At 40.9% G+C, this 16,230-nt stretch overlaps 1 protein-coding gene across 2 annotated transcripts in view; it reads left to right on the top strand.

Annotated features, from left to right (window-relative positions):
• The window catches only part of COL4A5 (collagen type IV alpha 5 chain), a 74,574-nt gene extending 58,716 nt beyond the window's left edge, over positions 1–15,858 (top strand). For both annotated transcript variants that reach the window (XM_077185819.1, XM_077185818.1), the window contains exons 41-51: positions 509–694; positions 6,960–7,093; positions 7,433–7,505; positions 7,654–7,725; positions 8,077–8,205; positions 8,485–8,583; positions 9,790–10,002; positions 10,332–10,509; positions 11,055–11,169; positions 11,447–11,619; positions 13,101–15,858. In XM_077185819.1, coding sequence (XP_077041934.1) covers positions 509–694; positions 6,960–7,093; positions 7,433–7,505; positions 7,654–7,725; positions 8,077–8,205; positions 8,485–8,583; positions 9,790–10,002; positions 10,332–10,509; positions 11,055–11,169; positions 11,447–11,619; positions 13,101–13,182 — 1,454 coding nt within the window. In that variant the 3' untranslated portion in view covers positions 13,183–15,858. The remainder of the gene's footprint in view (positions 1–508; positions 695–6,959; positions 7,094–7,432; positions 7,506–7,653; positions 7,726–8,076; positions 8,206–8,484; positions 8,584–9,789; positions 10,003–10,331; positions 10,510–11,054; positions 11,170–11,446; positions 11,620–13,100) is intronic.
• The last annotated feature ends 372 nt before the right edge of the window (positions 15,859–16,230 follow it).

Raw genomic sequence — 16,230 nt, 5'->3', positions numbered from 1 at the left:
GTGGAACTTTGCTGATTGGTGTCAGTAAATAAAGCATTCATACAACAGATGACAAATGAAGCTGCTTTGCAAGTATAGGTATTTTATACATTGCTCTTCTCTAGTAGCATTAAAGCTCCTAAATTCTCCAGGCTTATTTGAAAATTATGCAAGTATGTCTTAATTTTCAGCAACATCTCAAGAAAAGGATGGAGTCTTAATACTGACAGGTTTCTTCATAGAAACCCTTATTTGTAGGCTTACAGTCTCCAAAGTTGTTTATGAATTACAGCATCATTGACTTAGGAAGACTTTTTAACATGTTATAATCTATAGCACTTTCTCCTGCAAGGATTATTAGCCCTCGCTCTTTTCTGAATGTTAGACAATTTTACCCTGTCTCACCCTGCAAATAAGGGGAGTTGTGGCCAGACTTGTGCCTTCTGCAAGAGAGAGAAATGGCTTGGCAAGTTGGCTTTTGGGCTTTATATAAATTTGTAACAGTATTCACAAAGATGACTTTTTACAGGGCAAAAAGGAGAACTGGGGTTACCTGGCCCACCGGGACCCCCTGGACTTCCAGGCCCGAAGGGAGAACCAGGTTTCCAGGGATTCCCTGGTCTGCAGGGTCCACCAGGTCCACCAGGAATACCAGGGCCACCTCTGGAAGGTCCTAAAGGTAGCCCTGGCCCACCAGGTGTTCCAGGAAGGCCAGGTAAGAGCATGATCCATACCTGTGAACATCTGCCAGTACTTTGATATTTTGCTGGTGGGTCATCAGCCTTTAAATTGGCTCCATTTATTTGGATGGATAAGATCAAGCCTCATGGCATAGGTGTGTGGGCAACTAGAGAATTTTGTTGCCAAAAAAACCCAGTACCTATAAATAAACTAGCTTTAGTTTCTCTAAATTTCGGATGCCTGGCAGCAAAAATCAAAGGCGTTTCCCCGCGGGAGGTTCTCCGCATGCTGCCCCAATAATCCCTCACAAGCACGATCCGGCCTCTGAACGTCTGAGGCCTTGGCAGTGTCACACCATCAGCAAACGTCACCGCGCACAAACACCAAACGTAACAAGCCCCATCATTCTGAGTCATGAAAATCCAATTCCCACTAGCATCCCAGCATGGTCAGATTGGACACTGCTCCTCATCTCCGGGCCATGTAACACAAGTCATTGCTCCATCGTGGCTCCCGTGGACTCCGCGCTCCATCGTGCCGTGTTCATCTTTCCATTCCATGTTTGCATCTTGTTCCTGCACCAACTAATTCTGGGAATGAGAAAACACTACACTGAGTTAACATGGCTGAGCAACTACCTGGCCTGTGTTAGAAACTGATTTGTGTTTTGTGGTAGAGAATGTTTATTTGCATTTAGATACTGCTCTTGAAAAAATCTAATTTAAATGAACCTGCCACTGCTCCAGCTCAAGCTTATTTCTGGATCTTTAATCTAGAAGTACTTTGCTACATCTAAGATTCATCTCACATAACAGGCTTGTTATGTGCTCCCCTAAAGGAGACTGCTTTCAAACCAAGCCATTGGTTGATGACAGGGATTTTCTTCCTTTGCAGATTAATGGTGCAGTAATATTTTTGTTTATTGCCCTCAAGTTATTCTTTAAATAAAAGACTTTTCAGAGGAAAGTTAGTTTTGAGATAGTACATTTGTAAAATAGCTGCAACACAGATATTGTTGATTTTTGGGTATCAAGGGAGAGTTTAGCATTGCAGTATACACTTGAAAAGATTTAAAGGTTCCCATTTTCCTCATGCTTGCTTCTGACACAAGAGGAGGCAGTCACACTGAATAATGCTTCTTTGAATGGAATTTTATCAAAATATTTTCCCTAGAGCTGGAATTGAATCATATGTTATTATCAATAGCAATATGAGTTTTTTCTTTTGCAGAGTAGGCTATGAACTCATATATACCCTAACTGTCTATTTAAAAAACGAGTCATTATAAACATTGGTTTTAATCTATAACACCTTAGAACTGGGGTGCTGTTTGCCAGTACAATGAGGTTTTCTTTTAGTGCCAGTAAAAATACTTCCATTGTGTTTCATCCTAAACCTGCTTTGTGTGTGACTGATGTGGAACAACCACCCTATGGGTTAATAATCCCCAGCCAGTCCCAATGCCTCCCTGGTTTCCTATTTGGTTGGTAGAATGTGGAGTGCATGCCTTCCCCCCCTTTTCCTGGAGGAACTGACTGTTCCCTGCTGTGCCCCAGGGGCTCTAACCAGGCACTGGATCATCCCTGCAGCATGTTTGTAGCCCCCAGTTTGCTTTGGACTTTCTGTTAATTCTTCTGTATACAGGGTAGTGCAGCAATTAAAATTTTGGCCCAGGACAGTGACTGGTCCATAACAGTATAGGCTTTAATTTTTAAAAGTTTCTTATACAGAGGAGATCTCCAAACTTTAAAGAAGTCTTTAAAAGTACACCAGGCTAAGCAACCTCTGAGGTATAATAGAAGTACCAATTGAGATCTCTGCTCTGCTGTAGCACTGGGGCTTTATGGAGCTGCTCATCTGTTCACACTTCCCTGCCTAAATCAAGTGTTTACTGATTCTGATCAGCTGGGAAGGTGGAGCAATGGTGGGACTCATTTTGTGCAGGTTTATCAGAAGGGGAAACAACCAGTGAGGTTCTGCTCAGCCATGTTCTCTCTCTTTTTCTCTTTCTTTCTCTTACTTCCATTTTTGTTGCATGCAATGTATAAAGTGAAGCATTTGTTTTGCTCAGTTATGTGTGAACTAATGTGGATAAACCAAACTATTATTGCAGTTCTGGTACAATCAGCACTCCAGCCTTTTGTTTCTAATGATAACAGAGTCTATTGTTGGAATGCTGATTTTGTAACATTTCAACATAAGGCAGTTACTCATAAAAGCAGCTGTGTGGCTGTCAAATTACCCCTTCCAGGGACAGAAATAAAACCAGAAGCTGTTTGCGTGTACTGTTTGTTGTTGACTTCTGGGTATATTCTAAGATTAGTAAAAGAGATGAAGTCAAACATGATGTAGTTCTCTGACTCCAGTTGAGTTACCCCTAAAATAAACATTGATAGATGGTGTTGGCATAGATTTAATAATTCATTATGAAATTATGCCAATTTCCAGGGCAACAGAACACTGCTGTTACTCCACATGTCTGTTTTCCTTGCTATGAATAATAATAGTTTGGTGTTTTGCACATTGTATGTAAAGGAATATTGAGCTAAATCTAAAAAGAAAGGTTTAGTTGAATATGTTAGTTTGTTGATATTTCTAACAATTTTGATGTTTTTCCCCTTGTTCTAATGATGATCTTGGTGAATTCTGACCCCCTACTCCCAGGTCCCTCAGGTTAGCCCCGTAACTCCAAAATAATAACTTTGCATGAAAATGAATGTATTACTTTTGTAGTGGCTAAATGTAGATATGCAGAGTCATGTTTCAGACATACCTTTTAATTTGTGGTGGGAAAAGAATGCTCAGAGTTGGCTTTCAGCCCTCTCTTCCATGTTGTTGTGGGACTGACATTGGAAGGACACAGTTGCTCTGCCCATGGTGGAAGACCATGTGAGTCTAGATTTGCAAGGCTTTTATAGTGTCCCCAGCTGTGAAACTTGTTTTTAGCTTTTTTTTTCCTCAGTGCAGTTGGAAACAATATATTCTGATTTTCAGCTTTTTTTTTTTAAGAAGCACATTGCACTGTCCTCCCATGACTTGCTGCATAATTGTGTGTTGCAGCTTGGGCAAGTGACAGTAGTAATTTTTGTAGCACCTGCTACTGTTGATTTTGGACACTCTCAAGTGACTTAAATAAATCAGATGCTTCTTTTATACCAACAGTATCTGTAGGAAAATTTATATAGACTAACAATGATGCTTTAGATTCCCAACTTAGAGCCTTTTAAGTTTGCAGTGCAGAGAAATCCTTATTTCCATTGTTTCACTTCAGTAGCCTATTTAGAAGAAATGAAGAAAGTTCTTCCTTCCACAAGTATTTAATGAAAATAAAGCTCACAGCCATGTCCTCCCGGGCACTAGGGCAGTGGGATAGAATTGGTGAGAACATTGCTGAGACATTTATTGTAACCTTAGTGTATCGACATGGAGCACAAATTGGCACTTGGGAAGATTTTACCATCTGTGTCTAGACTGAAAATGACTTGGTATATCTATTTAATAATAATGATGTCTTTAGGTTTTGCTATGATGACTTTCAGGCAGCAAAGAACTGTCATGAAAATTTAAGAAAGGAATAAATTTTAGTTTTCAGCCTGCTGTACTAAGCACCACAAGGTAGCAAAATTGGTAGCCCCTGATGTTTAAATCCTATCTTTGTGCAGCCATGTCAAAAAAAGGAAATGTGGCTTTACCTTTTAATTTAACTGTGGTCACTCAAGCAGTAACCACACTTTCAAAGAGAGCTGCCATCATGGGGTGCTGAGAGGAACTGAGCAATTGCATCAAGTCTTGTTCCACCCTGTGGCTGTGATCAGCCAGAATTCGGTGATGAACATGTGTAGGACTGATTTATAAATCATAGCAAAACTTACCTATCAGTGCAATATAGTTTATAAGTACTTAACAGTAACAATGAAATGTCCATGTCGTTATTTTTAACAAATGTATTACAGTTAGTATTAAAATAATTTACCAAATATGTAAGAAATAGTGCTGTGAGGTAAACTTGTGTATTTATTGTAGTTTTTAGCTGCAAATTGCATGGTGATATGTTGATATATTTAAATCATTTCACTGACATGAAATATGCAAGTGGCACAGGAGCTAAAATATATATATTAACTTAGGAGCATTGTAGGGACAGCCAGCTTATCTTTTGAGAGAGGACATTTAAATCATTTTTCTAAGGATGTTCTCACATGCCATTTTCCATATAACCTTGAGCAGGTAAATTAGCATCTTGAAATATTTTTATCAAGACAAAATAATGCCAACAGTAAAGACAACAAATTCTAAATTTGCAAGTTCTGCTGTGTTTTTGCTCACAGCATTTGCAGCCCTGTTGATCCATGTCAATCCTGCTTACAGTTTCAAAGAGGAATAAGCCTACTTTTCAGTCCTGGAATTGTATTCACAGATAGTTGAGCCTCATACCTGATTAGTAGTGATAAGTCCTTCTGTTAGTAACACTTCCCCTCTGCCCAAAGCAGAATTTTGCACAAGAGTGAGCTATAATTCACAATTTTCCTATTTGCCAAGCTCCAGGCCCTGAGAGTATTGTCAGTGAAATGGTTGCATAGTCCAAACCCTGTTGTGAGCAGGACTAACCATTTATAGGCCTTAGCTGTAATGTTAAAGCAATAATATGTTCTCTAGTGAAGCTTTAAGTTTGCTGTTAAATGAAGTGTCAAATTAGTTTCAGTAGAGCCTAGTCACCAGAATAACTAGTATCTGAAAATACCTGTTTGTGTATTCATGTGTGGTTTTATGCATGCATGTGGATTATACTGTAAATACAAAATATGTTGGTGAAATGGATTGTGTGTAGTGTATATGCTGTCATCTGTACTATTTCTAACTAGTAATCTTGTTTTGTACTGTGATGTCTGACCCTTCTAACATCGATCATTGGGCTTTGGTGAACTCTGATCCTTCCAGGGCCTCCAGGTTAGACTCTTAACTCGGGCAATTTGTTTTACTGCATTGCACTTGATGTAAGAGAAACAGATGTTTTCCTGTAACTCTGTGATTGTCTTTTTAAGGGCTGTGGTTACTCTGCAGACCGTGTGTGTTTGATTAGCATGCCCCAGATGGTAACCTGGTATTATTTTGCATGTGTACAGTACCAGACCAGTATGAAAGACCAAAATAAACACAAAAAATCCTCGCATGATGGGATGTTTTCTGTAGCTGAAACTGCTACAAGATATGTGTGAAATCTGGTACAAAACTGCTATTGATTTTAAAAGGGAAGGAATTCTATACTCAAATTTGCATGCAGAAACACAAATCATCAAATTTATCCATTGGGTATAGACTATGAGGATATCAAAGGAGATTCAAAGTTGAGAAGGACTGAAAATCCACTGATAAGTGTTAGTTTTGTACTACAGGAGAGAATGTCATAGCACTGTCCTGCAAAAAAATCCTTTTGTTAATCCAATTATGAGCTCTAACTTGTAAAATGTTATTAGCTGTTCTGCACTTGCTTATGGTTTATTTTGCCACAAAAATTATACTGGTTACCTTCCACTTAGATGGTGGGACAAAGGTGGAGGTCTCATCTTTGAGTTCCCCAGATATCAAAGTTTCTTTTATACCCACTGCTTTGTTTTGGATTAATCTGGCTGTAACAAAGGCAAAATATTTAAAGACCAGCCCAGTTTCTCTATTAGATTTACACAGTGTAAGTCCACTAAAGATTAAAAAAATTAGTTGCAGAGAGAGTCATTCAACATAAGGAAGTTTCTGCAGCTCATGCTATGTAGGCAAGGCAGAATGACAAGCTTCCTGCTGCCCAGCAGTCAGGAGACAGCACACGAGTGCTCCTTAATAGGTATGTCAAATGCTAACAAGAAAGCAGCACTACAGTGTTTACACTGCTCTGTGCTAGTGTTGATACTACCTTACAAAAGGAATTCAGGCTGTTAAGAAGCACTTAAGACACAGTGAATGTAATGCAGGTCGGCAGAGAGGATATTTGTACCATCTAATTTTGGGTTTCTTGGCTCCTGGTAAAGGCACTGGTCTGGTCACCATTAAGCTGCTAATGCAGGTGAGCTGCACTGCCTTCTGGAAAGACCTGCTTCATCAGCTAGATAAGGGGCCTTGGTTCCTGAGTTGGGTAGTGCAAATAATTCCTCTTACTTGTTTTCCTTTTAGTTTACCCTGAATTTAGCACTGAAACAAAGCTGGGAAATTAAGCCAAAATATTATTTTTTTTTAAACACTGAAGGCACAAACTTGGGGAAAATTAATGATACATACTGATGTGTGCGTATTTGTTCTGCAATGTTAAGGTCCACCAGGCCCAGAAGGTCCACGAGGGCCACCAGGCAGTGGAGGACTTAAAGGGGAAAAAGGGAACCCAGGTCCACCTGGTCCACCTGGCCTGACTGGTCCAAAGGGAGATCAAGGACCACCTGGACGCCAGGTAGGACAAGAAATGGAGTTTTCACCTAGTTAATTTTTAAATCAAATAAAAATGGAATATATTTGTGTGGAACATGCAGTTTAACATAATAAAAGCCAAAATGTGGTAGCTAACACCCTGTCTTGTAGCAAGGCAGAGGATCTTTTCCTCAGCTATCCCCCAGTATCTAGGCAGGATGTCCCTGCTGTATTCCCATGGGAGCCGGAGCTGTCCATGCAGCCTCGTGTTCCCTGTCTCACTGCCAGCCCCCAGTGGGCTTTGTTGTCCCCAGCCACCTGTTCCATCCTGGTTCTCTGCAGCTGCTGACATGAGGGAATAACGTGAGGCTCTTTTCTTCAGGGAGATCCTGGTCGTCCAGGTCTGAATGGAATGAAGGGTGACCCCGGGGTTCCAGGCGTTCCAGGATTCCCAGGTATTTCACTGGCTATTCCCAGGTATTTAACCAGCATTCTGAGCAAAACCTCCAGACACAGTAACAGCCTGTTTAGGCCATTCCTGTAGCAGACTTTGTAGAACAGCATGTTCTTTCACTGGGTAACTGTGTGAATTTGATGTTTCAGGTATGAAGGGTCCCACTGGACCTGCAGGACCCGCTGGCCTCACAGGCAGCCAGGGACTGCCAGGCCCACCAGGTAAGAGTCCTGGGTAGTGGCACTGTCACTTTGGCTCCCTGTCATAGCATTTGTTACACAGATGAGTTGGTTTCAGCCAGCAGTCAAAGTGAAGTGAGCAAGATGTTCAGCATAATTCCAACCTGTACTTTTTAGCCCCTACAAGTAATTCTAATATGTTTTATACTCTGTATCCCGTCTGTATGGATTTACTCCACTGAGGGGGGTCACCAAGAGTACTTTTTTGTCCTATACATACATACACTTATTCTTTCTTGCAGTGATGGAGCTCTTGGCTGCTGATTTTGAAATAAACTGTTTCTAATGCTGACTTCCACCTTGGTTATCTAATACCAATCTTCCTTTTCTCAGGTCCACCAGGTTTACCAGGTACCATTGGACGAAGCATTGTTGTCAAAGGTGATCCTGGTTCCCCAGGTCCTCCAGGACAGCCTGGCTCCAAAGGGCCACCTGGATTGCCAGGGCCACAGGGATTGCCAGGTATGATCCAAGGTGGCTGCAGAGGACATGGCCAGAAATGTATCTGAGTGCAGGTGGCAGTGCCAGTGACATGGCACAGGCTGCAGAGATGAGTTACTGAGCTCAGCAAGGGCCAAGAGAAATGCAGGTTAACAGATAAACACAGGATCCCACCATACACATCTGGGCTGTTCTTCCCTTGTGTCAGAAATAAGCAACAGACAAGTCACTGACAACTTGAAGATTTCTGTAGTGAGATTTCAAGAGCTTTTATTTCAGTTATGCTTTTGTGTGTTCTAGGTCCAATTGGTCTTCCTGGTGACCCAGGGAGAGATGGACTTCCTGGTTTTGATGGTCCAGCAGGACGAAAAGGAGAGAGAGGTCTTCCAGGCCAACCAGGTAGGGCACTGATGCTATGAGGACTCACTGGAAAAAGAGATGCCCATTTCTGAATGGAGGCTAATACTGGGAAGTAACATCTTTGCTTCATGGGAATAATGATAAAATCATACTTTTAGGATTTTCTTAATGCAAAAATATTACAAACACCTGAACATTCTTTGATTTGGAATATTCTTGGCACCAACACATTGCTGGTCATTGCTGAAAAACATTGTCAAATGCTTTACCTCAAGCTTAATGGTATCCCCTTTGCAGCACAGGTGATGCAGAGGAGATAATGAAATTGTAAGAAACTGAAGAGAGAGATGAGTAAAATATTGCTTATTTTGCATGTAAATTATGAATGGGGAAAAATAGGCTTCATAAAAGAGTTTCACTAAAATCAGACATTGGACTACCATTTAGGTATTGCTTAGAACTACTGAACTAGGATTTGAGAAATCAGACAAGGCACTGGGAAAATTTTCTAAAGGTAATAGATATTTTTCCTTTTTGTCTGAGCAGCTTTATGAAATCTGTTAGCATTATCTTAGTAAAAAAATGTAAATAATGACTGCAGAATAACACAGTCTAAATATCTGTAGTTATATTTCCTGATATTGCTGTTCAAGAACAGTCTTTCCTTATACATTTCTCAGTTATTTGACTCATTTTTGCTCACATTCAAGGCTGTTCTAGGTTATTTCCACTTTTAGTAACCTGTTCCAAAATTGGCAGCAGCTTTTTCATTTTGATGAGCTTTGGCTCAGGTGTTACCACAGCATGGCCTGGAGTAAGACTTGCCCCTGTTTCTGGCTCTGTGATTTATTTTGTGATCTTGATCTCTATTTCAACATTATCTTAGGCTGCACACACAGATATGTTTTGGAAGTGGGGAGCTGACTGAAGTCATTCCAGTGGCTGCAGTGTTTTCTGCAGTTATTATAATGCCTGACAACCCTGAGAGTATTTAGCTTCACAATACCCCTACAAAACAGAGAAGTTGCACTGTTACAACCACCTATGACAATCTCCCTGATTCAACCAAGCTTAAATGAAAAAAAAAAAAATCCAGGAAGACAGTGTTAGGAAATACCAGGTGCCCTAAAACAGAAAACAGAAGCACTCAATCATGAGACCAACAACCTTCCAGAGATGTGTAGGTCCTAAAAGAGCAAGCAATGGTGTTAACACAATGGTGTGTTGTTTCTCTCCTGTGAACAGGTTCACGAGGAGTACAAGGACCTCCTGGTCCCGATGGTTTACAAGGCCCACCTGGTCTTCCTGGAACAGCTTCTGTTGCTCATGGATTCCTTATAACTCGGCACAGCCAGACCAGGGATACACCACTATGTCCACAGGGAACAGCAAGAATATATGATGGATTCTCTCTTCTATATGTGCAAGGAAATGAGAGAGCACATGGCCAGGATTTGGGTGAGATATTCTGTATGCTCTCTCCTTAAGAAACATGTTGTAGCTGCTTCTTCAAGTGCTTGGGTTCTCTGAAGACAGAGCAGTCTTGGAGATTTCTAGAGGAGGATGGGGATTGCATGCTAAAATCTGATATCTTCAGAGGATGCACATTGTAATTCAGGATGAAGGAATGTAAACCAAAATGAAGTTTTTTTCCCCCTATGACAATCTGATGGCCCTTGCTGTGCACTCACAGGAGGGAGAGGAAGGATCCACAAGTACTGCTCTCAAAGAGTTGCTATAAAAAGCAATGAAGTGAAAACTTTGCTGTCTTGTGTCTTACTCTGTAGGTACTGCTGGGAGCTGTCTTAGACGTTTCAGCACCATGCCCTTCATGTTCTGCAACATCAACAATGTTTGTAACTTTGCCTCAAGGAATGACTATTCCTACTGGCTGTCAACCCCCGAGTCGATGCCGATGAGCATGGAGCCACTGACTGGGCCGAGCATCCAGCCCTTCATCAGCCGGTGAGGCACAGCGGGCCAGCAGCTCTGCTTTAGTGTCTGAGAAATAGAACATCTTACCCATGTGTTTCCAACATGCAGTTTGGGAATTAACAGATAAATCTGTCATGGTTTGTTGTGGGAGACACTAGAAAAATAGGGGTTTTTTAAGTGTTCATTGTCTGCAGAGGTTCATCTCCCTGCAGCAGTGATAAGAGGCTGTACAGCTTTTCTCAAACAAGCAATCTCTGTAGTCAGCAGTGTGAGATCACTGTGGAGAGGAAAGAGAACTTGGAAGCCATTGGCTTTAGGATTAAGGCACTCACCCGGGGACTTTGAGCTTCCAGTTTTTGTTTCAGGGACTGCTTCAGTATTTTACCCAATGTAGTGAAAATACAGACAGATTTGAGCTCCAAACTACTCTTATTGCAGTTACAAAATATGTGAGAAATGGAAGTCTGGGTTAATAGGTGAGTTTTGTTCCCTTTTTCAGTGTAAGAATTCTTAATAAAACATCCTCCTATTATATTTTAACATCATGTGTTTCTCTGGCATTCCTGTGTGTCCAGGTGTGTTGTGTGTGAAGCTCCTGCTATGGTGATAGCTGTCCACAGCCAGACCATTCAGATCCCTTCATGTCCTCCAGGCTGGGACTCCCTCTGGATTGGTTACTCTTTCATGATGGTAAGAACTGCCTCCTACTCCAGAAGCAGCTACTGCCTGCCCACCTGTGTCCTCAGCTGCTTTAGGACACTGATAAGAACTGCAAGGGTTGGCATTTTACCTTCAGCCCCTAACCAAGGTCACCAGGACTGACAGTACGCAGATCTCGGTGTCACTGGCGTTTATGGAGGTGTCTGACACCACAATATCTCTGCCAAGAATGAACAGTAGCTGACTGCTGTGCTATTCAGTTTTTAACACCTAAGATCCTTGTTTGTGTCCTTCTTCCCTCCCCTAGCACACGAGTGCTGGAGCAGAGGGCTCTGGGCAGGCCTTGGCATCTCCTGGCTCCTGTTTGGAAGAGTTCCGCTCAGCGCCGTTCATCGAATGCCATGGCCGGGGCACCTGTAATTACTATGCCAATTCCTACAGCTTCTGGCTGGCAACTGTAGAGGTGTCAGAAATGTTCAGGTAAGAAAACCTGTTTCTTGTCTATTGCTTTATTCCAGAATGAATGCTTTTGAAACTGAATTTATTCCAAAGATCAAAAGGTATTTGTTTATAGGGATATAGGGAAATTACTTAGCTTGTTTTCCCCCTCACAACCAGTTTTTCAAGTGTTTCTTTGGTAAGCCTTTAATATTATGTGAAAACTTGCTAGGGCACATTCTGTTTTGCAAGGAGCCAGATTCTTTTTGTGTCAGCTCTCATTCACATTTTGTTGTAGTACCTCCTCTGAAAGTAGTCCTACTGTGTTTACTATATTTGGAGCCCAAAAGAACAATTTTGATTTTTTTCTTGCTAAACCTTTCAATAAATCCAAATATTTCAAAAGTTGATTCACAGATATACAAGGGATAGGAGTGAAGGGCAAGATCAACTCTTAAATCTTTAGAGGCAGAGGTTCATATGACTTGTTTTTAAAAATCTTACATGAAGAAGGTTTCCTACCCTCCATGGTTAGCATTTTCTTCCACACTTTGCAGAAGGAAACAGGATGATATTTTGGCTGCAAGGAAGCCAGTGGCCATTGTGTCCTCAGCTACTCTGCAGTCAGCTGGAGTCTCTCAGCTCCAACTTTATCCCTTTCAAGTTGAGTAGCAAATCATTTCTTAACTGAAGAAACATGTCCTTTCATAGAATAAATAGCTACTGCCCTGTTTGTGTGCTGATGAAAAAACTCTTAATATTCCCACTGCCACCTAATTGACAAGTGTAACTTTGTAGCACAGGGCTGGCACTATGCTTGGAGCAGTAGTGGCCCCTACGTTGGCTTTGTGTAACACCTACAGTCAGGGTACTTGACATGATAATTCATCACTCTTCAGTTTTCTGGGTAGCTGATTATTGGTGATTGACCAGTGAAAACTTCCTATTGGTAACTGCCATGCACCCTTGAGATTTGCCTTTAATGTTTTGTCCCTCCTCCCATTAAAACAACTTTCTTCTTCATTCTATTTTTTAAAGAAGCTTTTAAGCATTTGACTTGTGTGCACACATATTACACTAATTGCATTAATCTCCCATCTTGTTACCCTTTCAAAATCAAAATAAAAATAAATTATTTGGTAAAGCTACCACTTAAATGCAGCTTTGACTGTAGCAGTACTTTGGGTGTGTTGTTAAAGTACCCTTCCACTAAAGGCCAGAAACAGACCCAGATACAGTCTCAAATGTACACAATTCACCTTCCCCTTGGGTTGTGTTTGTGCTCCATCATCTGCCAGACTGAAACAGGTGCTTATCATACCTTGGGGACACTGACACAACTGAGCATCTGTCACCTGCTGCTGGCAACAGACAGAATGAGCCCTCTTAGAAAAAAATCTCCAATTCAGAATTCATTGCCTGCTCACATACTTTAGTTTTAAATGAATCAGTGAATTCAGTGGATGCTGAACTGTAAACAAAGAAAAACCTAATGCAACCTTTCCTTTGTGTGTGTCTGTCAGCAAACCTCAGTCTGAGACACTGAAAGCTGGAGACTTGAGGACGCGGATTAGTCGTTGTCAAGTTTGCATGAAGAAGACGTAACATCTTGGAGAATGTTTTATAAAACAGTTGAAAATTCCTAAGATGCACTGTCTTCCAGCTGCAACAATGGTGCTACTGTGCAGAAAGAAAAGAAAAAACAAATCCAAACTGTTTTAACCATGCAAATTCAAGTGTACCTCACTCATGTGCCAAACTAAGGGTTGTTCAGTATGTATTTGACAACAAGACTAAGATGAAAGAATTGACCTCTTGGAAACAGAAAAGAACACTTGAGGTTCACAAAGGATCAGAAGATTAATTTTTTCATTTCTCTCCCTGTACCAAAATGGCACCTTTTTGATCAACCAAGAGAATTGAGAAGAACACGACGCACTGAGTATGTTTAAAATAACAAGACTGCAGTTTTGAAAAACATTTTTCATGGTGCTACTAACCCTACTGTATTTTTAATATGAAATTTTAAGCTTATTTCTCTTTGTAAGTAATGAAATGTGTATATTGTGTAAACACCTTTTTAATCTAAACTTTCAGTCATCTAGAAACAAACCAGACTGATATAAAAATCCTTATGTCTAAAATTAAAAGATAAGACAGTATTTTATTATGAAACTTGTGGTACAGAGAGAATTTACCCCTCTTATGCCAATTTATTCATTTAATTTTTCATTTCCTTCCTCAGTTGCCAATGTGATATATTTGGGGAATGCACAATTATTCTGAAGTAATTTTGATCAGGGTTTTAAATGTTGTACACCATACTAGCAGTGGTTTTATTTGTGCTTAGAAAACCCAATCCACTTGAAAAGGGGTTTTTTATCTTGTGAAAATATGTGAAATTATTAGCCATATTCTATATCCTTCTTTTAAGAATACAAGTCACATTCACATTTTAGTAATCAGTTTGGTTTAACCGAACCTGTCCTTTGGGAATATCCAGTTACCAAAGCATTTAGGGTGATGCTTACATGAAACTTCACCTCTGAAGTGGTGTCATGTTTTATCCAAAATAGTATACACACTAAGAAACCTTCTGAATAAAATAAAGCATAAGCTGGAGGAAATCTTCCTATTTACAAATTTATCTTTTAATCTTATGTGAATTTATACACATCCACAATGTATTCACAGTATACAGCAACTCCTGTGTATGTATAGTTCACATAAGGCCTTGAAAGATGGTGCATGCAGTCTTTCTGATGTCAGTTTGTAAGAATCCTCCTATGTATGTCTAAAGAGTGTCACTACTTGTGCAATAGCTGAAAAGTGATCACTTTTGTATGCATGACTGTTCAGCTTCTATGGTCAGAGCGTTTCATTTACCCTCATGTATAAACAGCTCCCTGACAATGCAGGACTCTGTCAAGTGACAATACCTTCAGATTTTCATTGTATATTGCCACCTCGACTATCAATACAACCTAACTTGTGAATTAACATACTGCTCTCTACAGGTGATGTGTATTTGTTTATTGAATATTGTTAAGTAATTTATCTGCTAATGGCTGTTCTTACCTTCCAGTTGTCCCTGGAGCATCTGACATCTCCTTGTTTGACACATTTGACAAAAGACATAGGACTGGTGACTAAGCAGGTGGCAGTGATATACAATGAGATTGGTGCTGATTTCTAAAGCTTTCAACTGAGTATGAAACTGAAGTTCTTTAGTTTAAAGTGCAAAATAATAATAGCTTTGTCTTTTTTCCATTAGCTGCAGTTATATCTCTTGGTAGAGAGTGGGAATTCAGCAATGTGTATCTTTCAGCTCAGTTTAGTTTGGTTTGCTGATGCACGTAGTAATAAACTGAACCTGCTGCTACCTCCAAGTCAGGAACTTGTTACCAAAGCTGAAATAAAATAGTAAGTCTCTTCATGTAAACACAAGCCCTTATCTTGCTGGCTCTGCAGAAGTCTAAAATGAACATAGCAGCCAGTCCCTAGTCCTAAAACAGCAGAAAAGTGGATGCTAAGGCCAAGGAGCTCTCAAAGGAAAGGGCTCTTCCAGCCCTTCCTACCAACACCCCATCTAGTGTTTACCAATACAAAGTGTTCAGATGTGGGGACATGGAATAGAGTGGACCATGTTTAGTAAAGCAGTGCATAACTGGTGCTTCTTTGTAAGATCTGGGCTTCTCTTGCAGCAGGTAAAACCAAGACAGGAGATCCTATTCCAAACTAAGGTACAGAGCACCCAGACCTGCTGGTTTTGTGGCAGCTTCAGGGCCCAAAGCTGTGCAATGACCAGAGAAAAGTAAAGTATGTAAAGCAGCTGTGCTTGTGACAGCTCTGTTTTCTCTTCTGTCCCTGCAGCTCTGACCTTGACCTGGACAGGAATCCTGAACCTTAAAGAGCTTCAGGCACAGAATTCCAAAGGGGTGACCAAAGTAAGTGGTCTAGACATGAAGGAACATCTTTTATTTTGAGATCTGCAGCAGAGATTCAAGAGATGTTGGGTTAATCCTCAGCACACCTTCTGTGCCTTAGAGCAGGTAAATCACTTGACCTGTGTTGGATGGGAGTTACTGATCTATAAAAGAGAACACAGTTATTATTCTCTTCTGCTTCTCGATGCTTAGACTGTAAGCTCCTTGGGGCAGAGACATTGAGGGGGCTCAAATGTTGGTTGGGGCCTCTAGGTGCTATCCATCACTATATAAACATTAAACTACAGGTAAAAGTTTGTGTTTGCAGCTTCATTATTAAAAAAGGAAATCAGTGCTTTGGCCATTGGATCCTTCAAACAGTTTTCAACACCACCAAAACACAGTGCAGCTCTGGACACCACTTCAGCTCCAGTTAAGGCTCTTTTCCTGATATCTGGTATGTTTTTGCAAGTTTTTATTCTCATAACTAATCCCACAGATTTGGGCTATTTTAGTTAATCTCAGCAGGCACCTGGCAGGTCTGAGCTGTTGGGGACATGCTGCAGCCACTCGAGGGCACCGTGTGGCTTTGGCAGCAGCTGTGACAGCAGCACTGCTGGGGCTGGCCCTGCCTGGAGGAGGGAGCACTGCAGGAAAGCTCGGCAGGAGGGGGGTGGGGGTCCTCACCTTTCCTTGCCCACTACACAGGCCCAGTTCTTGTACTGCA

The sequence above is a fragment of the Agelaius phoeniceus genome, chromosome 14 (assembly GCF_051311805.1).
Source record: "Agelaius phoeniceus isolate bAgePho1 chromosome 14, bAgePho1.hap1, whole genome shotgun sequence".
Lineage (NCBI taxonomy): Eukaryota > Metazoa > Chordata > Aves > Passeriformes > Icteridae > Agelaius > Agelaius phoeniceus.
This window is presented reverse-complemented; position numbering and strand designations above follow the sequence as displayed.